This window comes from Callithrix jacchus, chromosome 4 (assembly GCF_049354715.1).
Source record: "Callithrix jacchus isolate 240 chromosome 4, calJac240_pri, whole genome shotgun sequence".
NCBI lineage: Eukaryota > Metazoa > Chordata > Mammalia > Primates > Cebidae > Callithrix > Callithrix jacchus.
The window spans coordinates 40,290,900-40,318,898 of record NC_133505.1 but is presented as its reverse complement, the minus strand read 5'-3'; the positions used below and the strand labels follow the sequence as shown (position 1 = coordinate 40,318,898).

Below are 27,999 nucleotides of genomic sequence, written 5' to 3'. Positions count from 1 at the left end.
AGTTCTTACCCATTCTGTTATCCTAGCAACCTGAGGGTCAAGTTCTTCAGATCACTGACAGTGCCGTTCTTCCAGTAAGTTGATCTTTGCTTATCAGCTTTAATAGCTTTATTATACGAAATACCCAGCCTTGAGGAAGTAACAATGACTCACTCACTAACTGTGGTGTGACTAATTGTTAATTAATTTTTAATTAGTCACACCACAGTTACTCCACAGTTAGTGAGTGAGTCATTTTAAGAGGAAGTCTCCAAGTCTCCCTCTGTCGCCCAGGCTGGAGTGCAGGGGCGAAGTCTCGGCTCACTGCAAACGCCGCCTCCTGGGTTCAAGTGATTCTTCCGCCTCAGCCTCCTGAGTAGACGGGATTACAGGTGCGCCCCATTACGCCTGGCTAATTTTTGTATTTTTAGTAAAGACGGGGTTTCCCCATGTTGGTCAGGCTAGTCTAGAACTCCTGACCTCATGATCCGCCTGCCTCGGCCTCCCCAAGTGCAGGGATTATGGGAGTGAGGCACCGTGCCCAGCCTCATTCCACAAACTTTTATTGTGCACTCACTATGGGCTGGGAGCTACACTAGGGACTGGTGACATGAAGACAGGTGACACTGTCCCTGGGCTCAAGATAGACAGGTGTGCAAACAAATGAAGTATGATGTGATATGTGCTCTAATGGTGCTAAGGATAAAAGGATAAGGGCTAAGAAAATGTAGCAACAATCAGTCTGACTGAGAATGAAAAAAGGTGTCACAGAGTCCCTAACACTTGAGGTGAGAATGAGAAAGAGCATGAGCTGGCCAGGTGACACACAGGAGGAGTATATTCCAACCGAGGAGACTGGGAAATGGGCCAAAATATAGCTTACTATGTAATGAAGTATGAGAGAGTTTAGACTGGACACTTGTGGGTTAGTCACACCCATAAGTTTTATTTCATCTTATAGGCAGGGGAGAGCCTCTGCAGGATTCTGAGCTTCGTGGTCCCATCATCAGAGTTATGCGTGGCAGTGGTACCAACCTTTCTGGCACCAGGGATGGGTTTTGTGGAAGACTATTTTTCCATGGACGGGGGGAGGATGGTTTCGGGATGATTGAAGCACATTACATTTATTGTGCACTTTGTTTTCAGTGGGAGCCCTGAGCTTGTTTTCCTGCAACTATATGGTCCCTATACGGGGGTGAGGAAGACAATGACAGATCATCAGGCATTAGATTCTCATAAGGAATGTGCAACCTAGATCCCTTGAGTGTGCAGTTCACAATAGGGTTTGTGATCCATGAGAATCTAATGCTGCCTGATCTGATAGGAGGCGGAGCTCTGACGTAATGCAAGCAATGAGGAGCTGCTGCAAATACAGATAAAACTTTACTACTATCTGACCACTAGCGGCTCATCTGCTGCTGTGTGGCCTGGTTCCTAACAGGCTACGAAGGAGTTCAGTCTGTGCCCTGGGGGTTGGAAACTCCTGGTGTATGGGAAAGATTACTCGGCAGCAATGTGGACAAATAGGATGAGGGTGAGCTGTCAGGGAAAATGGGGACGGATAGCAGAGCTGTTTAAAAAGGAGGATAGATGGATGGGTGTGGTGGCTTACATCTGTAATCACAGCACTTTGGGAGGCCAAGGCGGCAGATCATGAGGTCAGGAGTTTGAGACCAGACTGACCAACATGGTGAAACCCCATCTCTACTAAAAATACAAAAATTAGCCAGGCATGGTAGCACCCACCTGTAATCCCAACTACTCAGGAGGCTGAGGCAGGAGAATTGCTTGAACCTGGGAGGCAGTGGTTGCAGTGAGCCAAGATAGTGCCATTGCACACACCAGCTGGGAGACAGAGGGAGACTCTGTCAAAAAAAAAAAGAGGATAGACAGGGCTTGGGGATTAGTGGATGGGTAGGTAAGGAAGGAGGAGTCTAGCATGACGCTCACTAACTTGGACCAGCAGGGGAATGGCTGTGACAATAAACAAGATTGGGAAAACAGAAAAGTGAGCAAATTCAGAGGGGAAAATGAATTCCCTTTTTGGCATGGTGTGGAGGGCTTGGGAGAGAGGTTTAGGCATCAGGTGTTAACATGAGGTGAAATGGATATAGCTGAAGTCATGGGTGTGGTGAGGTTTTGCAGGGAGAGCAGGGACCTCAGGAAGGCCAGTGCATAATGGAGAGTACAGAAAAAAGAACCAGAAAAAGACAAGGAGAGGTCAGAGAGGTGTGCAAAGAACCAGGGAAGAGAGATCTTTATTTATTCATTTATTTTTGAGACAGGGTCTCACTCTGTTGCCCAGGCTGGAGTGCAGTGGCTCGCTGCATCCTCTGACTCCCAGGTTCAAGCAATTCTCCTGCCTCAGCCTCCCAAGTAGCTGAGGTTACAGTCACATGCCACCACGCTACCGTTTGTATTTTTAGTAGAGATGGGGTTTCACCGTGTTGGTCAGGCTGGTCTGAAACTCCTAACCTTGTTATCTGCCCACCTTGCCCTCCCAAAGTGCTGAGATTACAGGCCTGAGCCACGGGCCTGGCGGAGAGTTATTAACAGCAAACAAAGGAGGGGAGAGTTTTAGAGAAGGAGCTGAGTAGTTTGGGACTCCAGGTGGGGCAGGTGTGGGTGGCCATGGTTGAGCGGCAGTGGCCTTCAAATTGGACCGGGTAGGAGCTGATGGGTCAGATTGGTCAGTCCTCTCCAGGACACTGAAAGCTCCACAGCGGTGAGTGGATGCCAGTGGAGGGATGGATGTTGGGGAAGCTGAGTCAGATGCTAAAATCTTCCATACATGGGTCTGAAATGACCAGGGGAAATGAAGGCGGAGGCTGCTGTCTCCCGGTGGCCTGGGAAGAGCCAAGAGCCAGGGAGCTCTCCCCGTGCCTCCTAGCCCGGAGTTGGAGGGAGAAGAACGTGCAACCACAGCACAGAGCACCATAGGGGAGGAGGGGCTCGAGGGAGATGGCGTTGCGCTCCCGGATGGCCAGAGAAAGCGACGGGGTGTGTCGCAAGGCACAGGGTGGGATGAGTCACCGAGAGCAAGACGCGGATGCCCGGAAGGGCTTGCATCGGGTATGTGAGCTGAGGTACACCCAGAAAAAAGCGGCTCGAGGCTGCTGAACGCAACAGGCACGGCCGGTCCTGCCAAGAAGCTACTTCCGGCGTGGAGTAGAGGACTCCGGGCCAACCCCTGTTCCCGGTCCTCCAGGGATGAGGGGGCTGCGGGAGCCGCGGAGGGGGACTCCGCCAGGGTGGACTGTTCCAGGGTCCCTCGGCCGCCGTCCACTCCCCGGGGCGTTCCTTCCTCCCAGCTGTGCACGAAACATCTGCTGCCTGGCAAGAGCCCGCCCCTCTGCGCACAGCCCGTTGAAGCCGAGTGAGCCTGGGTGCCCTCTGCCGGGCAAACAGCCCACGGTTGGCGCCCTACTGCTCTCTGGCAGCGGAGCGCTTGTGAGACCCGGCTCGCCACCCCTGGGAGGGGTCCAGGGGAACGCGGCTGGGGCGCGGGAGCTCTCAGGGTGGGGCCCTGGGAGATGAGGCTGGGGCCCGCGGGAGACCGGGCTGGGGCGAGAAGGCTCTCAGGGCTTCTTGCAACAGAAATGTTTCGATGTTGTTTTTAATTCTACAAATGTAAGCCTCTCCACTAAATCCAAGCTCAGCCCAGAGGGCTGTTCTATAATACATACACTTCAGTTTAAAAACATTGTAAATATAACATGTGTCCTTGTAATGAGCTCAAGCAATCCAGAATTACAGAAAGTAAGGAATGGATTATACTTCTCCTTTCTCCCCCCGACGTCCTTACATACATTAAGGTGTGTATATATGGAAATATTACCGGGAGACCTGGTTATCCCAAAAGGGGTTCTTTCCTGCTGTGTGGCGAGGCCAATCCACCAAACCGAAAGTGTCAAGCAGTGCAGGCTTCATTCAACGGCTATGGAATTGCAAGATCTGAAATCAGCTCAGCTTCTGAGAGCTGGTAAGCTGCAGACGTAACTTTCTTTAATGAAGGAGATGGGCATTAAGAGCAGATGCAGGAATATTTATGCTTTTCTTGGGAAAGGACGGAGATTTTCCTGGAATCAAGGAACCCCTTTTTTTGTGTCCCTTCTTGGTCTCTTCCAGTCGTTGTCATGGTGACTGTCAATTATCATGGCGCTGGTGGGAGTCACTTAGCATGAAAATGGAATGATAATGAAGCTGGAGATTCTTGAGGGGTGCCATCTTGGATTTCGCCAGCTTCAGCTGGTTTCTTCCTAAGAAGGAACTTCTGAACACAGGCATTCTGTTTCCTGAAAATAAGCAGAGTTAAAGCCGAGGAGGAATGTAGCTCTGTTACCTATGCTATCGCATTGGGCAACAAAAGCAAGGTTGGGGGGGGGGGTCCAACGAAGTCACGCAGGCAGTGCAATGGGTAACAGACTTAGCTACATTTATGCAGCATTTTTACAAAAATGAAACCATACTATCTGTAAAGGAAGTTATGCTAACAAACAACAAAACTAGCAGGCACCGAGACTCCTTCTGACACTTTTATTTATTTAAAAATAAAATAGTTTTATTTTTCCCTGACAACAAATGAGGTTAACAGAGCATGATTATCATCTACGGGGACCCTTTCAAAAAGACAGGCTGTATACATTTGCGCTAAGGAAAGAAACTGCCACCAGGGAGTAGTGCAGCGCCGACCGTGGGCTGCTGGCTCCGCCCAGGGCACGTAGGCGCACACCGCTGCCTGGGCTGGGCGCAGAGGGGCGGGAAGAAATCGATCCCCCACTTAAAGCTTCTTTATTTAAAAAAGTTTCACACACACACACACACACACACACACACGGCTTCAAGATGACAATTTATTTCTCATTATTTTCACTAGTTCTCAATTTGAGTCTGTTTTTCCCACTAGTGTGTAAGCTCCATGACTCCAGGAGACCAGGGGATCAGGGTTTGTTTTTGTTGAGAAGTGAGTCCTTTATACCCCAAATAGTGACTGACACAGAGAAGGTACTCAGTAAACACTTTTTTTTTAAATTGTACTTTAGGTTCTGGGGTACATGTGCAGATCATGCAGGATTGTTGCATGTATACATACATGGCAATGTGGTTTGCTGCCTCCATCCCCGCCCCCCATCACCTATATCTGGCATTTCTTCCCATGTTATCTCTCCCCAACCTCCCCTCCCCTAGCCCCAACAGACCCCAGTGTGTCCTCTCAGTGTCCATGTGTTCTCACTGTTCAACACCTGCCTATGAGTGAGAACATGCAATGTTTGATTTTCTGTTGTGTCAGTTTGCTGAGAATAATGGCTTCCAGATTCATCGATGTCCCCACAAAGGACACGAACTCATCATTTTTTATGGCTGCATAGTATTCCATGGTGTATATGTGCCACATTTTCCTTGACCAGTCTATCATCAATGGGGATTTGGGTTGGTTCCAGGTCTTTGCTATTGTAAACAGTGCCACAATGAACATACGTGTGCATGTGTCTTTATAATAGAACAATTTATAATCCTTTGGGTATATACCCAGTAATGGGATTGCTGGGCCAAATGGAATTTCTATTTTTTTTAAAGGAATGCCTGCCTGACTGAATCTTAATGATCTGAGGCTTCTAGGTTAATCTTTTCTTCTTTTATTGTTTGTTTAAAATATATTATGTTTAAGACCTTCTAACTGGTCAGCCTCCAAGATGGTGTTGGGCTGGGCTTCCTTTATTCTGGTTTGGTTTCCATGATCCCAATTCACTTGTTACTTGCTTCCCTTTTGACTTCACAATGATATGCAACTTTTAATTTGTTAGAACACAAACATAAGGGTTTTTTTTTTTTCCATTAAATGTGAGATGTGACAGAAGCAAAATATTTGTAAAAGACATAAAATAATTACATAAATTGTAATAAAATAATTATGATAATTTTCTATCTTTAGCTAAGGCATAGAACCATTCTTTAATCCTAAACGAGGCTGGGCATGGTGGCTGTTAACCACCCCAGCACTTTGGGAGGCTGAGGCTGGCGGATTACTTGAGGCCAGGAATTGGAGACCAGCCTGGCCAACATAACGAAACCCTGTCTTCTAAAAATACAAACAAACAAACAAAAAACCATTTAGCTGGGTGTGGGACATGCACCTGTAGTCCCAGCTACTCAGGAAGTGGAGGCACCAGAAGTACTTGAACCAGGGATGAAGTTGCGGTGAGCCAAGATATAGTGCCACTGCCCTCCAGCCTGGGCAACAGAGCAAGACCCTGTCTCAAAATAAGCTAAATACATAAATACACAAAATCCTAAACTACAGGACCAAGATTTGATCCAGAAAAGAGACTTTCTTGTACTACTTTATACACTGTTCATGTCAGAGCCCATCTTTCTTTTATTAGATGAATCTGGAAAAGCAACTTAGAATAATTCAGTCAGTCTAAAATTAGAATAACAGCTGATGAGATTACAATAAGCAGTTTTGTATTAGTATTTTTAAAAGAAATTAGAAAAACATGATTTTAAGGGAGATCGTGGTATTATTAAAAATATCTTCTCATAGTTAACAGCATACATAACATATAAGTTAGAAATGTACTCTGCTAGCTCACAAGATATTTTAAAGCAGAGATTTTAGTGTCACTAAACTTTTATTTAAAATGTTATTTTAATACCATTTTTTTTTTTTACTTTGTAATAACTTTAGATTCACAGAGAAGTTGGATAAGTTACCATATGCCCCTAGCCCAATTTCCTCTAATGGTAACAAATTACCATGGTAGTGTTGTGAATTCTTATAATGTTCGGTTGCCTCCACACCCATTTTGAATATTCATTGGACTTTCCCGTACCAAAATCAAGGCTCAATCACCCTGGACAAAGTTGCCAGTTCTTCACCTTCTCCCAGTTCCTTTATGTGGTGGATCCAGATATCTGCCTTATACAACTACCTCCTGTTGACCACTGCCCTGCGGCACAGCTATATACAACCTGCTGGCCACACTGACCCTCACACCCTACACAGAATGTGCAGATATGCCGCAGGGACCACCACTAAGTCTCTGGGTGGCCTCCTCGAATTCATGTCTGGTTGGGAAACCTGTTTGGATAACACCCTGGACCCAATAAAGTTGTTGGCTCATGACTCCCTCCCTGTCTTGTTCTGCACTATTTCCATGAATCTGGCCTCCAAGCGTGCCATGCATCCCAAACCTGTAAGTAATAAACTGTTTCTTTTCTTTCTTTCTTTTTTTTTTTGACAGAGTTTCACTCTTGTTGCTCAGGCTGGAGTTCAATGGCACGATCTCGGTTCACTGCAACTTCTGACTCCTGGGGTCAAGTCATTCCCCAGCCTCAGCCTCCCAAGTAGCTGGGATTACAGGCATGTGCCACCACATCCAGCTAATTTTGCATGTCTAGTAGAGACGGGGTTTCATCATGTTGGTCAGTCTGGTCTCTAAATCCTGATCTCAGGTGATCCACCTGCCTTAGCCTCTGAAAGTGCTGGGATTACAAGCGTGAGCCACTGCACCCAGACAGTAATAAACTATTTCTATCCTGTGTCTCCTAATCAGTGTAGGGTGCTCAGCATCTTGAAGATCTTAGAGTAAAATAGATACATTTGTGGAAACTAAGATCCCAACATTGTTACATTACTATTAACTCCAGACTCATTTGAGTTTCAGTTTTTTCATTTCTATCAACCTAAGTATTTTCAAAATAGCATAAAAGGAGGATTTCATTTTACAGTGGTAATTTTTGAACAAACAGACAATATTCTGGAGAAACTTCTTGTTTATCCTGTTAACTGCACATTATATCAATATGCCTGAGAAAGCAGGCCTTGGTAAAGATTTTTCTTTACTAAGTAATGCATGTGAAATATAATAACTGACAATGATAATACAATGACCAGGTAACTCAATAATTATAAGTCATTCAATTGAATCACATAGTGTTTTTGAAATGTAAAAAAATATATATAAATAAAACTCATATTAAGACAAAATTGGCTGGGCTCAATGGCTCATGCCTGTAATTCCCAGCACTTTGGGAGGCTGAGGCAGAAGGATCACGAGGTCAAGAGTTTGAGACCAGTCTGGCCAATATGGTGAAACCCTGTCTCTATTAAAAATACAAAAATTAGCCAGGCATGGTGGTGCATGCCTGTAGTCCCAGCTACTCGGGAGGCTGAGGGAGGAGAATCGCTCGAACCCAGCGGGTGAAGGTTGTGATGAGCCAAGATTGCGCCATTGCACTCCAGCCTGGGTGACAGAGCAACACCGTCTCAAAAAAAAAAAAAAAAAAAAGACAAAATTTATTTGTGATAAAACTTTTTATTCTCTCTAGCTGTATCAATAAGACAGGATCTTTATAGTGCATTATTTAAGACTTATTTACTAAGAAAACCAGTAAGTTTGATTTTTTCTTCTTGCCACTTTGGTTTCAAAGCACTTGCTTTAGCCACTTTTGGGTTGAGTTTTCTAGACCCATGTATTGGTTGGTTTTTTGTTTTAGTTTTTCTTTTTCTTTTTTTAAAGATGGGGTTTCACCATGTTGGTCAGGCTGGTCTTGAACTCCCGACCTCAGGTGATCCGCCTGCCTTGGCTTCCAAAGTGCTTGGATTATAGGCGTGAGCCACCACGCCCGGCCGTATTGGTTGTTAATGACCTATTTCTAAATGATATACATCAATAATATATGACAATAGTTTCAGGTCAGGAACTACTCTGATTTAGACGTTTATCCTTTCCAAACCTCAAGTTGAAATTTGTTTCATCTTTTTTTTTTTTTTTTTTTTTTGAGATGGAGTTTTGCTGTTGTTACCTAGACTGGAGTGCAATGGCACGATCTCGGCTCACTGCAACCTTGGCCTCCTGGGTTCAAGCAATTCTCCTGCCTCAGCCTCCCGAGTAGCTGGGACTACAGGCACGTGCCACCATACGCAGCTAATTTTTCTATTTTTAGTAGAGACGGGGTTTCACCTTGTTGACACCTGGTCTCCATCTCTTGACCTCGTGATCCACCCGCCTCGGCTTCCCAAAGTGCTGGGATTATAGGCGTGAGCCACCGCGCCCAGCCTTTTTTTTCTTCTTTTTTTTAAACAGAGATAGGGCCTTGCTCTGTTACCCAGGCTGGAGTGCTGTGGTGTGATCATGGCTCACTATAGTTTGAACTCCTGTGCTTAAGCGATCCTCCCACCTCAGCCTTCGGAGTAGCTTGGTGAGCACCACCAAGTCTGGTGAAATCTGATCACCAATGTTGGAGTGGGGCTTCATGGGAGGTGTTTAGGTTTCATGGCCAGATCCTTATGAATAGATGTATGCCCTCCCTCAGGGGTGAGTGACTTCTTCCAGAGCTGATTGTTAGAAACAATCCTGGACCTCCCTCCTCAGTCTCTTGCTAACCCTCTTGCCATGTAATCTCTGCACACTCGAGTTCTCCCTCGCCTTCCACCATGAGTAGAAGCAGGCTGAGACCCTCACCAGATGCAGATGCCCAACCTGAACTTTCCAACCATTCAGAATCATGAGCCAAATAAACCTTTTTCTTTATAAATTACTCAGCCTTAGGTATTCCTTTATAGCAACACAAAACAGACTAAGACAGGAACCTACACTCCTTAGAAGAAGGTCATATGTTATAAACGTTTTGAGTCTAAGATTTTAGTGTCTACACTCCGTCTTACATTTACCATTCTCTCCATTTTCACAAGTCCTATTATACAGTTGAAAACATTTCCTACACACTAGTAGAGCCATAGGAATTTAAAATCATTAATTGTCAAGGACATATGGAAAATTAGACAATGTGCAAAGAAAAACAGGCCAGGAGTTTGAGGCCAGCATGACCAACATGGTAAAATCCTGTCTTTACCCCCCCCAAAAAAAAAAAAAAAAAAAAATTCAAAAATTAGTCGGGTGTGGTGGTGGGCACCTGTAATCCCAGCTACTCAGGAGGCTGAGGCAGGAGAATTGCTTGAACCCAGGAGGCAGAGGTTACAGTGAGCCAAGATGACATCACTGCACTCCAGCCTGGGTGACAGGGAGACTCCATCTCAAAATAAATAGCACTAGAAAGACAAAAATTAGCCAGGTGTGGTGGTGTGCATCTGTAATCCCAGCTACCAGGGAGGCTGAGGCAGGGGGATCTCGTGAATCTGGGAGGCAGAGGTTGCAGTATAATGACATTTTGGTCAACAATGGACGGCATACACATCGGTGGTCACTTAAGACTATGACTGTACCACATGGCCTAGGTGTGTTAGCAGGCTCCACCGTCTAGGTGTGTGTCAGTACACCCTATGATGTCCACATAAAATGAAATCATCTAAGGAGGCATTTCTCAGAATGTATCCCTGTCATTACGTGACACGACTGCAAATAATTTTTTTTTTTTTTGAGAGAAGGATAGAACTATCCTAAATTTTATATGGAAAGGCAGAAGGGAAAAGGGGGAATATCATTCTACTTAAATTCAAAGCTTACTATATAGCTGCAGTAATTAAGACTGTGTGGTGCTGGCAAAAAGATCAACACAGATCAACATAACAAAATGGAGAGCCCAGTAACAGACCCACACTAATACGCTCAGTTGAATTCTGGCAAAGATGCAAATGCATTTCAATAGAGGAAGGACAGTCTTTTCAACAAGGGGCTAGAGCAAGTTGATGTCCACAGGCAAGAAAATAAACTTCAAATTAACCATCTACTAAACACATACTAAATGTAAAACTCTACAAAACCTTTTGAAAACATAGAACCTCTTGAGGACAAAGAGATAAACCTTTGCTAGACAAAGGTTTCTTGGGCTTAACACTAAAAGTGTGATCCATGAAAGGAAAAATTGATGAACTGAATTTCAACAAAATAAAAAAATTTTAGCTCTGCAAAAGACCGTTAAGATAAAATACAAGCTACGGACTAGGCAAAAGTATTTTCCTACAAATATTTCTACAATATATAACAAACTCTCCGTTGGGCGTGGTGGCTCAGGTCTGTACTCCCAGCACTTTGGGAGGCTGAGACACGCAGATCACTTGAAGTCACCCTGGCCAACATGGCTGGCCCACCTCTACTAAAACTCCAATGAGCTGGGTGTGGTGGCACATACCTGCAATCCTAGCTACTTGAGAGGCTGAGGCATGAGCACTGCTTGAACCCGGGAGGTGGAGGTTGCAGTGAGCCAAGATTGTACCACTGCCCTCCAGCCTGGATGACAGAGCGAGACTCCATCTCAGAAAAAACTCTGAAATACAACAGCAAAAAAAAATAAAATATATAATTTGAACATGGACAAAAGACATTTCACCATTTATGATACACAGATGGCAAATAAGCACATGGAAAGATGATTAACATCATTAGCTATCAGAGCAATTCTAAGTTACAACCACAGTAAAATATCACTACACTCTTACCAGAATGGCTAAGAGTAACATTAAGTGCTGGAAACGATGCAGAGAAACTGGATCACTCAAACATTACCGGTAGAAATGTAAAATCATACAGCTATTCTGGAAAACTTTGGAGTTCCTGGGCATTTATCCAAGAGAAATAAAGACTATGGTTCACATAAAAACCTGTACACAAATGTTTAAAGCAGCTTTATTTAGATACCTAACAACAGGAAACATTCCTGATGTCCCTTCACAGGTGTTTACTATGGTATATCTATATTGACATCTCACTCAGCACTAAAAACAGGACTACTGATGCAACAGTCTGGATCAATGCCCAGAGGTTATGGTGAGTGAAAAAAGCCAATCCCAAAAGAAAGTATAATCCAATTATAATTTTGGCAAAATTATAGAGATGGAGAACACGTCACTGGTGCCAGAGGTTATGAAGGTGGGCGTAGCTATACGAGCACAAGAGGAAAGTATGGCTTATAAGGACAACAGATAGGTTCACTGTGATAGAAATGTTCTATATCTTGGTTACTATCATTTCTATTATAGCTTGGCTTAGTTGTGATATTGTCCTAGTTTTGCCAGATGTTATCATTGGGAAAACCGAGTGGAATCTCGGTATTATTTCTTACAAGTGTATGGGAATCTACAATAATCTCAAAATTTAAGTTGAATTGAGAAAAACAAGGCAATGTTCTATATTTATGTTTAATAGGCCTGAAATAAGCTAACAAAGAGGAGTAGACTGATATTAAGACACACAATTTGGTTCATTTCCTAGATAATTTATGCCGATGGAGTGGCAATTCCAGTGCCCGTTAGATATCTTATGCTGCCTAATCAGAAGTTTCTCCTGATGGTCTCAGGTATCTAATATCTGCCCAGTTCTTACAAACCTATGGATCCCCAGTAATGTGTCTTTTTTTTTTTTTTTTTTAAGACAGGGTCTGGCTCTGTTGCCCAAGCTGTAGTACAGTGACACAGTCTCAGCTCACCATGACTTCCACATCCTGGGCTCAAGCTATTCTTCTCACCTCCATCTCTTGCGTAGCTGTGACTACAGGTGCATGTAGCTCCCAGTTAATTTTTGGGAGAGACAGGGTCTCCCTATGTTGCCCATGCTGATCTCAAACTCCTTGACTCAAGCTATCAGCCTGCCTCAGCCTCCTGAAATGCTGGGACTATATGTGTGAGCCACCATGCCCAGCCAAAATGCATCTTTTGAAAACATCTAGTAACTGAAAAAAATAATTTTCCAGGTAAGAAGAGATGAAACATATTAATCAACAGGCTGGATTTAAGACTAATTTTATGAGAAAATCAGCTAAGTGAATTTTTCTGATGCCTCAAAAATAATAAAATAAAAATTAGAAAGGTAATTTTTCTGTCCTTAAATTATTTTGTGTATCTACTGCTTGGAAAAGAGAAAAGAAGTCTGCCAATCTCTCTGTGATCTTACATATGTGGTCCTAAACTTAAGCATATGTTTGTTTCATACATATATATCTTATACATACATAATCTTTATCTTAATTTTTGGTATGAAAATCTTTTTATACCTTGTTACCAAAATAAACACAATTTGCATTAAAATTACTACTTCATTTGAAGAGCACAAAGGCAGTTTTTAAATTCTTCCCCTTTTAGGAGAAAAGGTTGAATAATGACTCCTTTATCCAAATCTGATAAAGAATGTGTTCAGTGTTTTATATTATTTTATATTACGTTTTGAGAAAGATCTTTATTTGCTTTGTACAAGTAAAAATTACATGACACATTAACATATTATATATCAACATGATACATAATTCACAAAACACTGTCTGCCAAAAGTAATTTTACCACTGTTTAAAAAAAAAGAAACCCTAAAAGTGGCTTTTTAATATGTATATTTTCTTCAAAGGAAGAAATTCCTTGCTTTTACTCAGGGGAAAAAATAAAATTAAGGTACGTCTGATTTGATTCCATGTAGATGGGATCTCCTACAAGGGTTTTTTTAGGAGACACCTGGGATTCACTGCATTGTTTCTATTTTCTTCTTTTTCCTCCTCTTTTCCAACACGTCTACCCTTTTGCTCTTCTTGGTTGATACCAGGCTACTTTCTTGTGTCGCTTTCTTACTGTCACCAGTTAAAGCGCACTTCTTTGTGTTAGGTTTTGACTGCTTTTCTTCTTTGTGCACTGTGTCACCAGGCTCCTTTTTGCCGATTTTGGACTGCTTTTTACTTACTAAAACACAAAAGACAGTGCCTTTAAAGCCTGTTTTTCCCCCTTGAATGAAATAAACACAGGCTACCAATAAAGTGAAATTATCTAGATTTCCTCCACTTCTACAATTTAAGAGATTCAAAACAATCAAATTCAATTATCAGGAGAAGGCTCTGCAGCTGGAGGAAGGCTTGCTTTTGTGTCTGACACCGTGTCTAACCACACTCCAAGACATGCCAGCCTGGCATTAGTGTTTACTTCACAGAGTAAAGATGGGTGAACTTTCTAAATAGAAGAAACAAATATTCATAATATAAATTTTCAATAATTTCTTTTTCCATAATCAAGTTACCTTAATTTAAAACTTACTCTATTTTCTTGAGTACAAAGTATGATATTCAGAAGCAATATATCATCTTCACTCATGGTTAGTTTGACTATGTTATTCACAGAGCCAATTTCTGAGAAGTATTCAGAAATGGAAAATTCTGAAGAAAAGAATCAGGTCTTACTCCTAGGGCTGAAGAAAGAACCTTGGAAAAAGAAACACTCAACAAACCACATTCATAGAATGTGTTTATGAGAGAACAAAGAATGAACCGAGAGAGACTGTAAGAAGTCTACAGGAGGGAATTTAGTTTTCCAAACTGTCTGGTTCAAATGGTTTGTTAATTCCGTAACTGATCAAGAGCTTCCAAATTGTTTTTGGCAATGGCAGCATTTTCACCTAAGAGCTTCCAGAGAACTCCAATATACAAGAAAGGAAAGTAGAGCTTCTCTGACTAAAAAGGGCAGTAAGAGTTCTGGGATCCGGCCAGCTCAGACTCAGAAATGACAGCCATCAAGGCAGCCCCTTGGGAACCCTAACTTTAAAACCATTAATATCAATCATGCCTGAAGGAGATTGAGAAAGTTTATTTACAGATCTATGTCTTATGACCCTTAAAAGAATTCTGCCTCACTTAAGAGCAAGACTTGTATTAAAGTGTATTTAGATTGTGGTAAGGCACTGACCTTATTTTGCTTAAGCTTCCACATTTTGATGAAACCATCACTCGATGCTGTAACAATAACATGATGCTCTGGAATTTCAAAACTGAACATGGCCTTTACCCTAGGATAGAAATATTAACACTATAAAAGATCTTTTCCTCCAAGTAGTCTAATATTGTTATAAAATTACACACACAGACTAGTGCTTTCTCAATGTTTCAAGTATTTGCAAACTGCTCAATGAATATGTGCCTTAAAATATAACTATGCTGGCCGGGCATGGTGGCTCACACCTGTAATCCCAGCGCTTTGGGAGACTGAGGCGGGTGGATGACGAAGTCAAGAGATCGAGACCATACTGGTCAACATGGTGAAACCCTGTCTCTACTAAAAATACGAAAAATTAGCTGGGCATGGTGGCGCGTACCTGTAATCCCAGCTGCTTGGGAGGCTGAGGCAGGAGAACTGCTTGAACACAGGAAGCGGGAGTTGCAGTGAGCCGAGATCACGCCACTGCACTCCAGCCTGGGTAACAAAAGCGAAACTCCATCTCAAAAAAATATATATATAACTAAGCTTCACATTCCATTAGTGAATCATACTCAGGCCCAAAATACAAGATAAAATCAACTGCCCACCATATCTGAAAGAAAAGTTGAAAAGACAATAGATAACTATAAATAATCAGGTTATTACAAGGGAACTAAAGATGAGTAAAACAAAGCCCTTCATCTCAAGAAATTCCAAGTTCAGTAAGGAGAGAAAAGGCAACAGAAACGATGAATCAAGGCCTCTCCCACACACCCATTTCTCTCCACTCCAGTGCCACCATTGATAGTCTAAGCTGCCATCACTTTTCTTCTGGATCACAGACGTAGGCTCATTGGCCTTTCTGCTTCTATTTTGCCCCTTAAAAATGTAAATCAAATCATGTAACTTCCAAAAACTCTACAAAACTGGGGTTTAATTTAAAATAACATGGGAGAGGAAGTGGCTGAGCATATAGATGAAGCAAGATTGGTCACACAGTGACAGCTGCTAAAGCTGGTGGCAAGTCTTAAAATGTTAGTACCATAAGGCCGGGCACGGTGGCTCACACCTGTAATCCCAGCACTTTGGGAGGCCGAGATAGGTGGATCATCTGAGGTCAGGAGTTCGAAACCAGCCTGGCTAACATGGTGATACCCCATCTCTATTAAAATAAATAAATAAATTTTAAAAGTTGGTACCATTAAAAAAAAAAGTTAGTATCATAAACCAGTCTAAATGTTTTTAAATTTTTCCATAGTAAGAAAAAATATGATTATAGGCACCATTTGGCTTCCACCACCCTTTCCTTGCTCACTCTCACCTAGTCACAAAGGTCCTCTATCTGCTCCTAAAATACACCAAGCTCTGTTCTCCCTCAGGGTCTTGGCACCTGTGGCTTTCTCTTCCTTTTTTTTGAGATGGAGTCTCGTTCTGTTGCCGAGGCTATAGTGCAGTGGTGTGATCTCAGCTCACTGCAACCTCTACCTCCCAGGTTCAAGCAATTCTCCTGCCTCAGCCTCCCAAGAAGCCAAGATTACAGGCATGTGCCACCACGCCCAGCTAATTTTGTATTTTTAGTAGAAATGGGGTTTTCTCCATGTTGGTCAGGCTGGTCTTGAACCCACAACCTCAGGTGATCCACCTGCCTCGGCCTCCCAAAGTGCTGGGATTCAAGGCGTGAGCCACGGTGCCCAGCCCTACTCTCTCTTATTTTTAAAACTAGCTCCTTTCTCATTCTTAAAGTCTCACGTCTCCTTGCCTCATCATCCTATCTAAACCAATTACGCTTATTCCTTAATCACTCTACTTTTCTATTTCCATTCTGTCATAATGATCTGCTTACTTTATAATCTATTGCCTCGCTACAATAGAAGAGCCATGAGAGCACAAGCTCTTGTCTTTTCTCTTCATTATTAAATACCTCGTGTAGTATTTCGTAATGATGATCAATAAACACTTGTTGACTGAATGAATGGCCAAATATCTTAAGTGTTACTAGTACACCTGGAATGGGCGACCTTGAAGAATGTTTACTCCCCAATATAGGGAAAGAGTAAGGCCTTTATTTTAGTAACTGCAGTACTCCAAGTACGGATTTCTTAAAACTTAACCACTGTTAATAAATAAGAAGACTCATTTGAGACATAGAACATGCAAATGAAATACATCAAAATATAACTCTGCACATTAGATCACCTTTTTCAAAATTCCTAGAAAAAGCAGGGATCTAAGAGTCAGATAAAACTGGGTTCAGCTCTCAGCTGCATTACCTAAGAGTGGGGTAATCTTAGCCAAGCCACTTAACTGCTTACTTTGAGATTATCTACCCCCTAGAAATACAGTAAGCATTAAAAGGTAATAAAGACTGGCACAAAACTGGAACTCAATAACAGTTCACTTCTCCTGCAGGGGGAAAAAAAAAATCACTCGTAAAGGGGGAAGAAGTAGGCAAGGGGAATTACATAAAAGGACAAAAGTAGTTGGGAACAAAGCTCAAGACTGTTTAGTCTTTTGTTTGTTCAAATACGTTTGATTTCAGGCTCCAAATCTAACAGATATTTAAAAAACTATCTTGTGCAAAGGACTAGTCCCAAAAAACAACTTCACCGATTTTGCATTGTTTTTTTTTTTTTTTTTTTTTTTTCCTGAGAGGGAGTCTCGCACTGTAGCCAGGCTGGAGTGCAGTGGTGCGATCTTGGCTCGCTGCAACCTTTGCCTCCTGGGTTCAAGCGATTCTCCTGCCTCAGCTTTCCCGAGTAGCTGGGACTACAGGCACACACTACCACACCCCGCTAATTTTTGTATTTTTAGTAGAAATGGGGTTTCACCATGTTGGCCAGGATGGTCTCAATCTTTTGACTTCATGATCCACCCACCTTGGCCTCCCAAAGTGCTGGGATTACAGACATGAGTCACCATGCCCAGCCCACTTTTGCATTATTAAAGGCCATGAAGATAACATTTTCCACCATTTTATTAGACTCCAGATACCATATACTGTCCACGTAGGTATGTCTGATTATTTCTGCAGTTAATAAAAACATATACCCTGGTTTAAGAAACTGCTGCATATATACCATTTATTAAGACTCAACATATACACCTGAGATTGGTAAAATTACCTGTTTTCATGAGCTTTAAATTCACAGAGGCACACTAGCGAATCACAGTCAAAAAACCTTATAACTTCTTCATCTCCAGCTACTGCAAGGACAGACTCCTAGGAGAGAGGAAAAATAATAACAGGCAGAATGTCATCAACAGTTCCAAACATCACCACAAACTTCGGTCACTGATTTTTGATTACTTACTGAAAGAAATTTAACAGCAGAAATTCTCTTTTCATTTGTGATGGTGCCACTAATGGATGCAGTGTCAAGCTGATAGATGTCTATTTTATTCTGTATGATAACTACATATTGCTCTTCTCTTGGGGAGCATTCCACTAGGTGAGCATCTGTAAGTGAAAAAAATAAAGTTTATTTTTTATTTAAATTTTTAAATTTTTAATTTTTTTTAGTAGAGACGGGGTTTCACCATGTTGGCCAAGATGGTCTAGATCTCCTGACCTCGTAATCTACCCACCTCAGCCTCCCAAAGTGCTGGGATTATAGGTATGAGCCACCATGCCTGACCTATTATTTCATAAATAAAACATAAAATGATCATAGTAATAAAAATAGCAAATATTTATAATGTGCATTTTCAAATCCATGATGCCATTTGCTCTTCATAACACATTTTGCAAGTTCAATTTTTTAGAAAATAATCTCGGTTCAAAAAGTCAAGGGTGGGCCAAGTGCAGTGGCTCACACCTGTAATCCCAGCATTTTGGGAGGCCAAGGTGGGTGGATCACTTAAGGCCAGGAGTTTGAGACCAGATGGTGAAACCTCATCTCTACAAAAACTACAAAAAATTAGCCAAGCATGGTGGCATGCACCTGTAATCCCAGCTACTTGGGAGGCTGGGGCAGGAGAATCACTTGAACCCAGGAGGCAGAGGTTGGAGTGAGCTGAGATTGTGCCACTGCACTTCAGCCTGGGTGACAGAGCAAGACTCTGTCTCAAAAATAAAATAAAATATAATAAAAATCAAAGGCAGGTGGCAAAGCCACAAGAATCTAGATCTAAAATGGGAAAATAAAGTAACCCAAAGCATTTACTCAGAGGTAACCACCACCATGCAGGGAAATAAATGTGTAACATGCACACATGTAAGAATGTGTATCTATCTATATGCATAGTCCATTAAGTCACTCTAAAATATACTGGTTGAGTATCCCTTATCCAAAATGCTTGAGACCAGAACTGTTTTGGATTTTGGAATATCTGTATTTAAACAGCAAAATATCTCAAGGATACAACCCATGAAACTCATGTTTCAAGTCTAAAAATGAAAGTCATCTATGTTTTATATACACCTACCCTGAAGGTAATTTTACACAATATTTTAAATAATTTTGGGCATGAAACAAAGTTTTGACTGTGATCCATCATGAGGTTAGGTGTTGAATTCTCTTTTTCTTTTTTTGAGACGGCATTTTGCTCTTGTCACCCAGGCTGGAGTGCAATGGCCAATCTCGGCTCACTGTAACCTCTGCCTCCCAGGTTCGAGTGTTTCTCCTGCCTCAGCCTCCCAAGTAGCTGGGATTACAGTTGTCCGCCACCCAACCTGGCTAATTTCTGTATTTTTAGAAGAGATGGGGTTTTATCACATTGGCCAGACTGGTCTTGAACTCCTGACCTCAGGTGATTCACCTGCTGCAGCCTCCTGAAGTGCTGCGATTATAGGCATGAGCCACCGCGCCTGGCCTGCGTGTTGAATTTTCTACTTGAGGCATCACACCAGTGTTCAAAAAGTTTCAGATTTTGAAGGATTTCAGATTTCCAGATTAGGAATGCTCAACCTGTATTTCAAACAAAAATACTCACTTTAGGCTGGGCGCAGTGGCTCAAGCCTGTAATCCCAGCACTTTGGGAGGCCAAGGCAGGTGGATCACGAGGTCAAGAGATCGAGACCATCCTGATCAACATGGTGAAACCCCCCCTCTACTAAAAATACAAAAAATTAGCTGGGCATGGTGGCGCGTGCCTGTAATCCCAGCTACTCGGGAGGCTGAGGCAGGAAAATTGCCTGAACCCAGGAGGCGGAGGTTGAGATGAGCTGAGATCGCGCCATTGCACTCCAGCCTGGGTAACAAGAGCGAAACTCCGTCTTAAAAAAAAATTATAATAATCACTTTGTTTTATATTTTTTATGAATGCTGATCTTCCTTCTACAAGATTCCGCGTTCTGCAAAACAGGAAGCTCACTTATGGTGTGACCACCAACTAACTTTTACTAAGCATAAAAGAACAAGCATAATGACGACTTACTCAAGTGACAATTTTACTAAATATTGGCTATTTAAAAGACCTGCTATCTTCCTTACAGCAACATCCTGAAATATTATCAGGCAGGATTAAGGCTTGCTCCATTCCCATATCCCTTTAACACATCGTAACCATTGTATTTTCCAAAGGCTTCCCTTCCTAAAAATCTTCACTTCACAGCTATGATGACTGGAGCAAAATTACATGCTTGAGTACAGAGCTTATCATCTTTATCCTACCATTATGAAAAGGTTCACTAGCTTTTGACCTTTCCATTGTTTCACAGTATTTTTTTTTTTTTTTTTGAGACAGAGCCTCGCTGTGTTGAGCAGGCTGGAATGCAGTGGTGTGCTTGGCTCACTGCAACCTCCGCCTCCGCCTCCCGGGTTCAAGCAATTCTCTGCCTCAGCTTCCCAAATAGCTGGGATTATAGACGCTGCCACCATGCCTGGCTAATTTCTTTTTTAGTAGAGACGGGATTTTACCATACTGGCCAGGCTGGTCTTGAACTCCTGACATCGTGATCCACTCGCCTCAGCCTCCCTAAGCACTGAGATTATAGACATGAGCCACCATGTTTTCCTACAGCTCTCCACCATTTAAATATACTGTGAAATGCCCTGCCTGTTTCTAAGATACACCTTAGAAAAATGCTCTCAAGCATAAATGACTTATCTTAATGTCTTATCTGTACCAACCGACAGGGCCAACTTGCCAGATGGGTGAATAGAAAGGAAGGTCACATGTCCTCTAAAATGAAACTAACAGTCCCCGACTTGACTGGCACATGGAGACTGCCAAAGGGAAGAGCCCAACTCACTTGTGAGCTTTAACTGACTTCAGGCATTCCCATTTCTTGGCATCCCAGATACAGATAAGTCCATCTTCTGCTCCACTGATCAAATGCCTGTTGCCATAGAATTTCAGGCAAGTTATTGTGCCTGTGGAAAAACCAAAACCGGCAAAAATAATATTCATTTTAAATGCAAACTCCATTTCTGGTTTGAAGGCTATGCTATGCTAACTAAAACACTCAATGCCTTTTTTGTTTTCTCTGGAGGCAGGGTTTTACTCTGTTACCCAAGCTGGAGTGCTATGGCACAATCTTAGCCCACTGCAGCCTCTGCTTCCTAGGTTCAAGTGATCTTCCCACCTCAGCCTTTTAAGTAGCTGGGACTACAGGTACACACCAATACACCTAGCTAACTTTTGTATTTTTTGTAGGTACAGAGTTTCACCATGTTGTCCGGGCTGCTCTTGAACTCCTGGACCCAAGTGACCTGCCCACCTCAGCCTCCCAAAGTGCTGGAATTACAGGCGTGAGCCACCGTGCCTGGCCTCGATGTCTTAATATTACTAAAATACACCTTAAATTTTTTCGTATATGTACAACTGCTAAAATCTATGCAAATATTTTCAGCAGAGTACCTGCAGTTTAGATACATTTTTGAACGAATCAGTTCACATCCTTGCTTTACCTCTTCAAATTAAAAATTTAGGAAATGGCTGGCTAGGATAATTTAAGCAGAAGTAAACAAAACTAACTGGCTAACAAGCTAATCCGGGGAACAAACCAGGAGTACTGCCACATGACTTCCACTTTCTAAAGCCTGAACTAGCCACCCAATCAGCCATGATCAAGTCATTATCACTCTGACCTGTTTTGATCCATTACTAAACACTTCTCATTCATTTGTCCATATTTTCCTCTCCCTATTATCCTATTTCTCACTTTGGAAAGTTTACTTTCCTATATCTGCTAACCTAGAAAAAAGTTTATCTATTACCAACTCTGAGAAAAATAGGATTTATGCAGCCATAAAAAGGAATGTGACCATGTGCTCTGCAGAGATGTAGATGAAGTTTGAAGCCATTATCCTCAGCAAACTAATGCAGGAAGAGAAAACCAAACACTGGCCGGGTGTGGTGGCTCATGCCTGTAATCCCAGCACTTTGGGAGGCCAATGCGGGCAGATCACCTGAGGTCAGGGGTTCAAGATCAGCCTGGCCAACATGGCAAAACCCCATCTCTACTGAAAATACAAAGATTAGCTGGACGTGGTGGTGTGTGCTTATAGTCTCAGCTATTTAGGAGGCTGAGGCACAAAAATCACTTCAACTTGGGAAGTGGAGGTTGCAGTGAGCTGAGATCCTGCCACTGCACTCCAGCTGGGGTGATAGAGCTAAACTCCCTCTCAAAAAAGAAAGAAAAGAAAAGAAAACAAAGAGAAAAGAAAAAGGAAGACCAAATACCACATGTTCTCACTTATAAGTGGGAGCTGAATCATGAGAACACATGGACACACAGGGAGAACAACACACACTGGGGCCTGTGGGAGGGGAAGGGTAGGGGGAGAGAGAGCATTAGAACAGCTAAAGGATGACTGGCTTAATGCCTAGGGGATGGGATCTGTGCCGCAAACCACTAAGGCACGTTTACTTATGTAATAAACCTGCACATCCTGCATGTGTACCCCTGAACTTAAAATAAGGGTTGAAGGAAAAATAAGAAAAGAATTCTTAAAAAAGACAAGAAAAAAAAGGATTTATACAAGAAATGGAGGAAACCAAGAAACCAAGAACCCTATTTCATTCACCCCCCCGCAAAGTCTAAACTCCTTCTGTGTCATTCCTTTTCTTATTGTTGAACTCTTGTACTAATGGGTATGGGCAGGTCGAATTTAACTTATTTCTTCCAAACCTGAGAGAGAAGGCTTCGTTGTATGAAGTGGTGTGGGAAAGGGAAAAAAAGAATGTATATGTAAAACACTCAAAGCACAGCCGATGAAGGGTGAGACAGCTCTTAAAGCATTATGGACAGTCTGCCATGGTGTGAACGTGTCCCCCAAAATCATTTGCTGAAACTTAGTTGCCAAAGCGATAGTTTAAGAGGTGGGACCTTTAAGTGAGGATGACTCATGAGCAAGATTATTGACCTTATAAAAGTTTTTTTTTTTTGGCCAGGCGAGGTGGCTCACACCTGTAATCTCAGCCCTTTGGGAGGCCGAGGTGGGCAGATAACTTGAGATCAGGAGTTCAAGACCAGCCTGGCCAATATGGTAAAACCCCGTCTCTACTAAAAATGCAAAAATTAGCTGGGCATGGTGGTGGGTGCCCGTAATCCAAGCTACTAGGGAGGCTGAGGCAGGAGAATCACTTAAACCCAGGAGGTGGAAGTTGCAGTGAGCTGAGATCACTCCACTGCATTTCAGCCTGGGCAACAAGCAAGACCCCTTATTAAAAAAAAAAAAAAAAAAAAAAAAACTTTTTTTGTTTGTTTGTTTGCTTTTTTAAAACTGGCTCCAACTCTCAAGCTGGACCTTACAGAATTGTACAGGGAGCTGCTGCCCTTCTACCATAAGAAGACACAGCAATAGCCAGCCAGCCCTTAGCAGACATGAAAATCTGCTGGTGCTTTACTCTTAGATTTCCCGGCCTCTAGCACTGTGAGAAATAAATCTCCATTATACAGAAATGATTCAGTCTAAGGTATTTTGTTATAGCAGTCTGAATACTAAGAGAACATGTCATAGAAGGAAGCCGTTTATGGCTGCATATTTACTGCTGGAAACCCGTGCCTGCTGTGGATTCTCTGAAATACAAGAAAGACTGGATAGGAAAAAAGGCACCTATTTTATCTGCCTTTGCAGAAAACCAACTTTCTTAGCTAAGTTACTCCTCATTCTCTGTCTCCTAGGAAAATGCAATAAAAACAGCATAAAATGTTTGGTACTAAAGAAAAAAACTTACCTGTTCGGTCTTTCTCTCCCTTGATTCTGCCACTATCCCTGGTACCTTGACCACCAGTGTGGAAAACTCAACAAGGTGGGAATTACTACTCCTTGACTTCAACTCCAGTGATCTTTGCCTCCTCTGTATTTCAGTTCCCACCACCACAGCCTGGGCATCATTACCACGTAGAGCTGTTCCACGTTAGAAATCTTGACCTCTGGGAACCTATTTGCTGACCACAAGCTTACATCTTCCCATCCCTTTCACGCCTTCCTGCACTCACACTCCATCTGCTTTTGTACTTCAGAGATCTCCAGGCCCTTGACAACACATTTTCTCTAAGCTGACAACCTAATCTACTCCTTCACCAAAATTCTTAATTCCCTTGTAACTTAATCCTCCTACTGCACCCACCAAGTAACCTTCCTCTCTCTAGGGAAATATCTGGGGCTTACTACTGAAGAAACTCAGAAAACCTTGCAAACTGATGTTGCTCGATCCATAGCTGCCAATTCCAATGGGGCAGGCCTTCATCATTCCTTCTGTTTGGGTTCTCAGTTAGCAGCCCTCCCATAGCAGACTGGCAGTACTTTCCTCAAGCCCACATCACTCATTAGCTTGCTTGCTCCCTCCCTCCCATTCAGCCTCTACCTGCCTTCTCTCAAGGTCTCTGGGATCTACTTCTGTAGCCCCTCATACTCCAATTTAACCTTCTCACAATCCGGAACAGCTTACGGCTCCTCATGCACACCAGCGGTCAAAAGCATGGGCTTTAGACTTAGGTTCAAGTTCTAGTTCCACTGTTTTGAGACCTTGGGCAAGTCAAGTAACATCTTTGAAACTAGGTGTTCTCTTCCATGAACTAAAGATAAAACTACTTTCTTGGCACACTGAGGGGTACACAATATGCCCTCAATAAAGTGAGATATTGCTGTGATCCTACAACTTGTGCTCCTCACACTGCCGGCTCTGCCTGCAATGTCCTTTCGCCCTCCTTGCAAACTTTATCTGCCTAACAACTGACATTTCTCTTTTAAAATAATACAGATGAGAAGAGAAAAAAATATGATAGTTCAGATTCATTTTAAGGAAGGTTTCAGTGAAACCTCACTCTGACTCCCTTACTCCCTGAGTTCCTCCTTTCTGTCTTCCAATACGAACTGTGAGACAACCCAGAGCAAACCATTTTCTTCCCCCCGAGATGGAGTCTCACTCTGTTGCCCAGGTTGGAGGGCAGTGGCGCAATCTCAGCTTACTGCAACCTCTGCCTCCCGGGTTCAAATGATTCCCCTGCCTCAGCCTCCCAAGTAGCTGGGACCACAGGGAGGTGCCACCACATCTGCCTAATTTTTTTGTATTTTAGTGGAGATGGGTCTGTTCTTAAGCTCCTGACCTCAGGTGATCCACCTGCCTCAGCTTCCCAAAGTGCTGGGATTACAGGCGTGAGCCACTGCACCAAGCTAAGAAACCATTTTTTAAAAATTCCTCTAACTTCTACCGCAGAATCTACTATAAAATAGATACAACAAATTGCTCAACTTAAGATACAATTTTCTTACCACTGTGATGCACTAGAGCCCCATGCTCTATCTTCTTTTTTATGTCATAAATGTGAATTGTTTCATCTTTGCTCCCAGTGACCACAAAACGACTATTGACAGTTACTGCTGACAAGGAGGCAGTGTGAGCATGGTAAGTAAAGTCAGCCACAGGAGTCCATTGCTGCTGAAGACGAAAACACACAATTAATGCCACAGTCACCCCACAGTTTTACCAACTATCCACTGGTAGTTTTTATGAATCATGGAACCATTTATCCGTTACTGAAAAGATAAATCGTTCTGCAATTCATGAAAATTATCAGTGGATACGACACATGGAAGAATGACATGCAAAACTAAAAAATGACATGTAGTTTAACACAACAGACTTGAGACTTCATCAGGAAGGTAAAGCAAGGGGATGGGAAGGGAACACTGGGTATCACCACTCTAGAACGCAGTAATGGAGACTGGACGAGAGAAGACTTTTAGACTCTACACAAATCTTTTATTTATTTTTTTTTTGCAATGGAGTCTTGCTCTGTCACCCAGGCTGGAGTGCAGCGGCGTGATCTCAGCTCACCGCAACATCTGCCTCCCAGGTTCAAGCAATTCTCATGTCTCAGATTCTCTAGTAGCTGGGATTACAGGTGCCTGTCACCACACCCAGCTAATTTTTGTATTTTTAGTACACACGGGGTTTTGCCATGTTGGCCAGGCTGGTTTCAAACTCCTGGCCTCAAGTGATCCACCTGCCTCAGCCTCCCAAAGTGCTGGGATTACAGGCATGAGCCACCACGCCCAACAACAAGTCTTACAAAGAAAAACCAACAAAGTAAAGGTATGCTTTCATGAGCACCAACATAAGTCCCAGAGAATCACCAATAATGAAATCTCAGCACCTGTATGCTTATTGCCATGTGACAATAGGATTAGGAAGTCTGGATGAATGTGAAATATGACAGCAAAATACACACACCCACACTCCTTAAACTGAAGGAACTGCATCAAAAAGTATTTGGGAAACAAACCGAAAATGGAAAACACCCATCAAACTTCTTTGAACACGTGTTACTGCAAATCAGGACCTGCATAATTAGAGCAACAGATACTCCTTCCATCAATTAAGACCAAGGGGGTCTCCTTTGAATCAAGCATTCTTGAGGGGCTGCTATGGGCTTACATCAAATAATAACCTTTTCAAATTCACACAATGTGGGTTTATCTAGGCTATCACTTAGATTTAGTAGCAGTATAGGGGAATGTTAAGAGCCTCAAATATCAGAGACCCTTGGGGGGCTCCTGACATTTTGGGTCAGCTCTGCCAATTATTAGCTGTATGGCCTTCAGCAGTCGCTTAACCTATTTAGGAGGAACATTTTGGTTCCTCATCTGCAAAAATGAGAAAAACTGTATCTGCCTCAGGATTGCTGTAGGCCTATTGTGTGTCTGAAACATAGTTAAGTAATTTCACTACAAAGAAAACACTCAATAGTATCCATCTTTGACTATTCAAAACACATCACTTTTCAGCCAAAGACCAAAAGCAAATAACTGGAGTAGAAAACAAAATAAACAAAAGCAACAGGTCGAGTGACATACTCCCAAATTATCTAGGTAACTCAAGATTGACGCGTTGACTTCATAAAGAAGTACTGTACTCAATAAAACAGGTTTCTGGAAAATACTGAGAATTGCTTCAAGAATAAAACTGAGCTAGATGTTAGGAGGTAGGATTTCTAGCCGTGAGTACAGTCCTACCTACCTATTTGACTACTGGCAATTTACTAAAGCTTTCTATTCATTCTGCTGTAATTTCTCTCCATCTATGTATCTCCTCAGTCCTCCAACCCTTATGGAGGGAATGTCTCTAAGGCAAGATCCATACCTCCAGCACCTTTGCAACTCCACTGCCCAGCTCGCAAATAAGTTCCCAACCAATAACGAACTAATATCGCTTTATCTATAAGTGATTTCTCCTAATCTAGCTCTAATAATTTGTAAAATTCTAGGACAGAAATTCAAAGAAAAAGCGAGATCTTTTTTCATTAAATTTTGAATACTGTCAACTTATGGGATCTATCTACCCTTAAATCCATCATCTACGACTCATTTGTTCGTATGCAGAAATGCCGTTTCCTCTGTCTCGTGGCCCCTTTTGTCTACTGTAACAGGCAGATATTGTCTAATTTTGATAAAATAGCCATTCTGTGTTTTAAAAGGTTAGCTTTTCCTTTAAGTCTCTTAGGTTTGATTCATCAATTCATCCAAAGATCCGACAGTGAACAGCAGGCACTCAAATGTTTACCTCTGCTGTGTAGGAACCAAACCCACCTTCCCGGCCCCGCCTCCGGCTGTCTCCGGGTATGAGGTATCTCACCTCGCGGTCGCCGCACGCCTCGGGCTTCGGGTGTACAGTGAAACCAAAGAGGACCTGCTCATAGCAACCCGCTACCAGCTCCATTAAGCAAAGCACGTGCCTCTTCCGCCAGCCCGACTCAACCTGAAGGTGACAGAACCGAATGTAAAAAAAAAAAAAAAAAAAAGGCCTGGGTCTTTTCTTCATCGGCACCCGAATTATACATCATGGGTTCAGGGCTGCCTTTAAGTCGCCTGTAAACGTGCAAACACTTTCAGCGCTGGAAGATCACATGGATTTGCCAAGAGGAGAATAAGGATGCAACATGAGGACGTTCTCACTGCAAGAAGAAAAAAATTGGGGGCAAGCAGGCATATCTTAGGAAGGTGAGA

The 27,999-nt window shown here is 42.6% G+C and overlaps 3 protein-coding genes across 24 annotated transcripts in view; 1 reads left to right on the top strand and 2 right to left on the bottom strand.

Annotated features, from left to right (window-relative positions):
- Window positions 1–4,115, bottom strand: part of LOC128928155 (serpin B6) — a 44,004-nt gene extending 39,889 nt beyond the window's left edge. The window contains exon 1 of the mRNA XM_078368911.1: window positions 10–4,115. The gene's annotated coding sequence lies outside the window, so the exon portion shown is untranslated. The remainder of the gene's footprint in view (window positions 1–9) is intronic.
- The window catches only part of LOC128931731 (uncharacterized), a 69,618-nt gene that overhangs the window by 17,059 nt on the left and 24,560 nt on the right, over window positions 1–27,999 (top strand). For 3 of the 6 annotated variants that reach the window (XR_013534057.1, XR_013534065.1, XR_013534053.1), the window contains exon 1: window positions 27,884–27,993. The exons of 1 other annotated variant lie outside the window; for it this stretch is intronic. Coding sequence is in view for 1 of the 5 variants with exons in the window: in XM_078368921.1 (XP_078225047.1) it covers window positions 12,312–12,342 (31 nt within the window). In the remaining 4 variants the exon portion in view is untranslated. Of the gene's footprint in view, window positions 1–12,311; window positions 12,450–27,611; window positions 27,994–27,999 lie in introns of those variants that run through there. 2 more of the 6 variants (XM_078368921.1, XR_013534063.1) reach the window with 2 other exon arrangements.
- On the bottom strand, window positions 3,580–27,774 carry LOC144582111 (p21-activated protein kinase-interacting protein 1-like). Of its 17 annotated transcripts, none has more exons than XR_013534042.1 (8): window positions 27,629–27,774; window positions 25,267–25,432; window positions 20,796–20,916; window positions 20,653–20,725; window positions 17,725–17,824; window positions 14,594–14,693; window positions 11,074–11,208; window positions 3,580–4,274 (listed from the first exon to the last, which is right to left on the bottom strand). XR_013534042.1 is itself a non-coding variant. In XM_078368916.1 (6 exons), exons 1-6 carry the CDS (start codon window positions 27,710–27,712, stop codon window positions 11,197–11,199), a joined length of 606 nt encoding a protein of 201 aa, XP_078225042.1. In that variant the 5' UTR covers window positions 27,713–27,774; the 3' UTR covers window positions 4,505–11,196. The 17 variants fall into 17 exon arrangements, 6 of the variants coding, with proteins under 6 accessions (XP_078225042.1, XP_078225040.1, XP_078225043.1 ...); XR_013534049.1 differs by having other exon boundaries at window positions 25,267–25,429; XR_013534046.1 differs by lacking the exon at window positions 3,580–4,274 and adding an exon at window positions 15,000–15,097 and having other exon boundaries at window positions 4,505–13,600.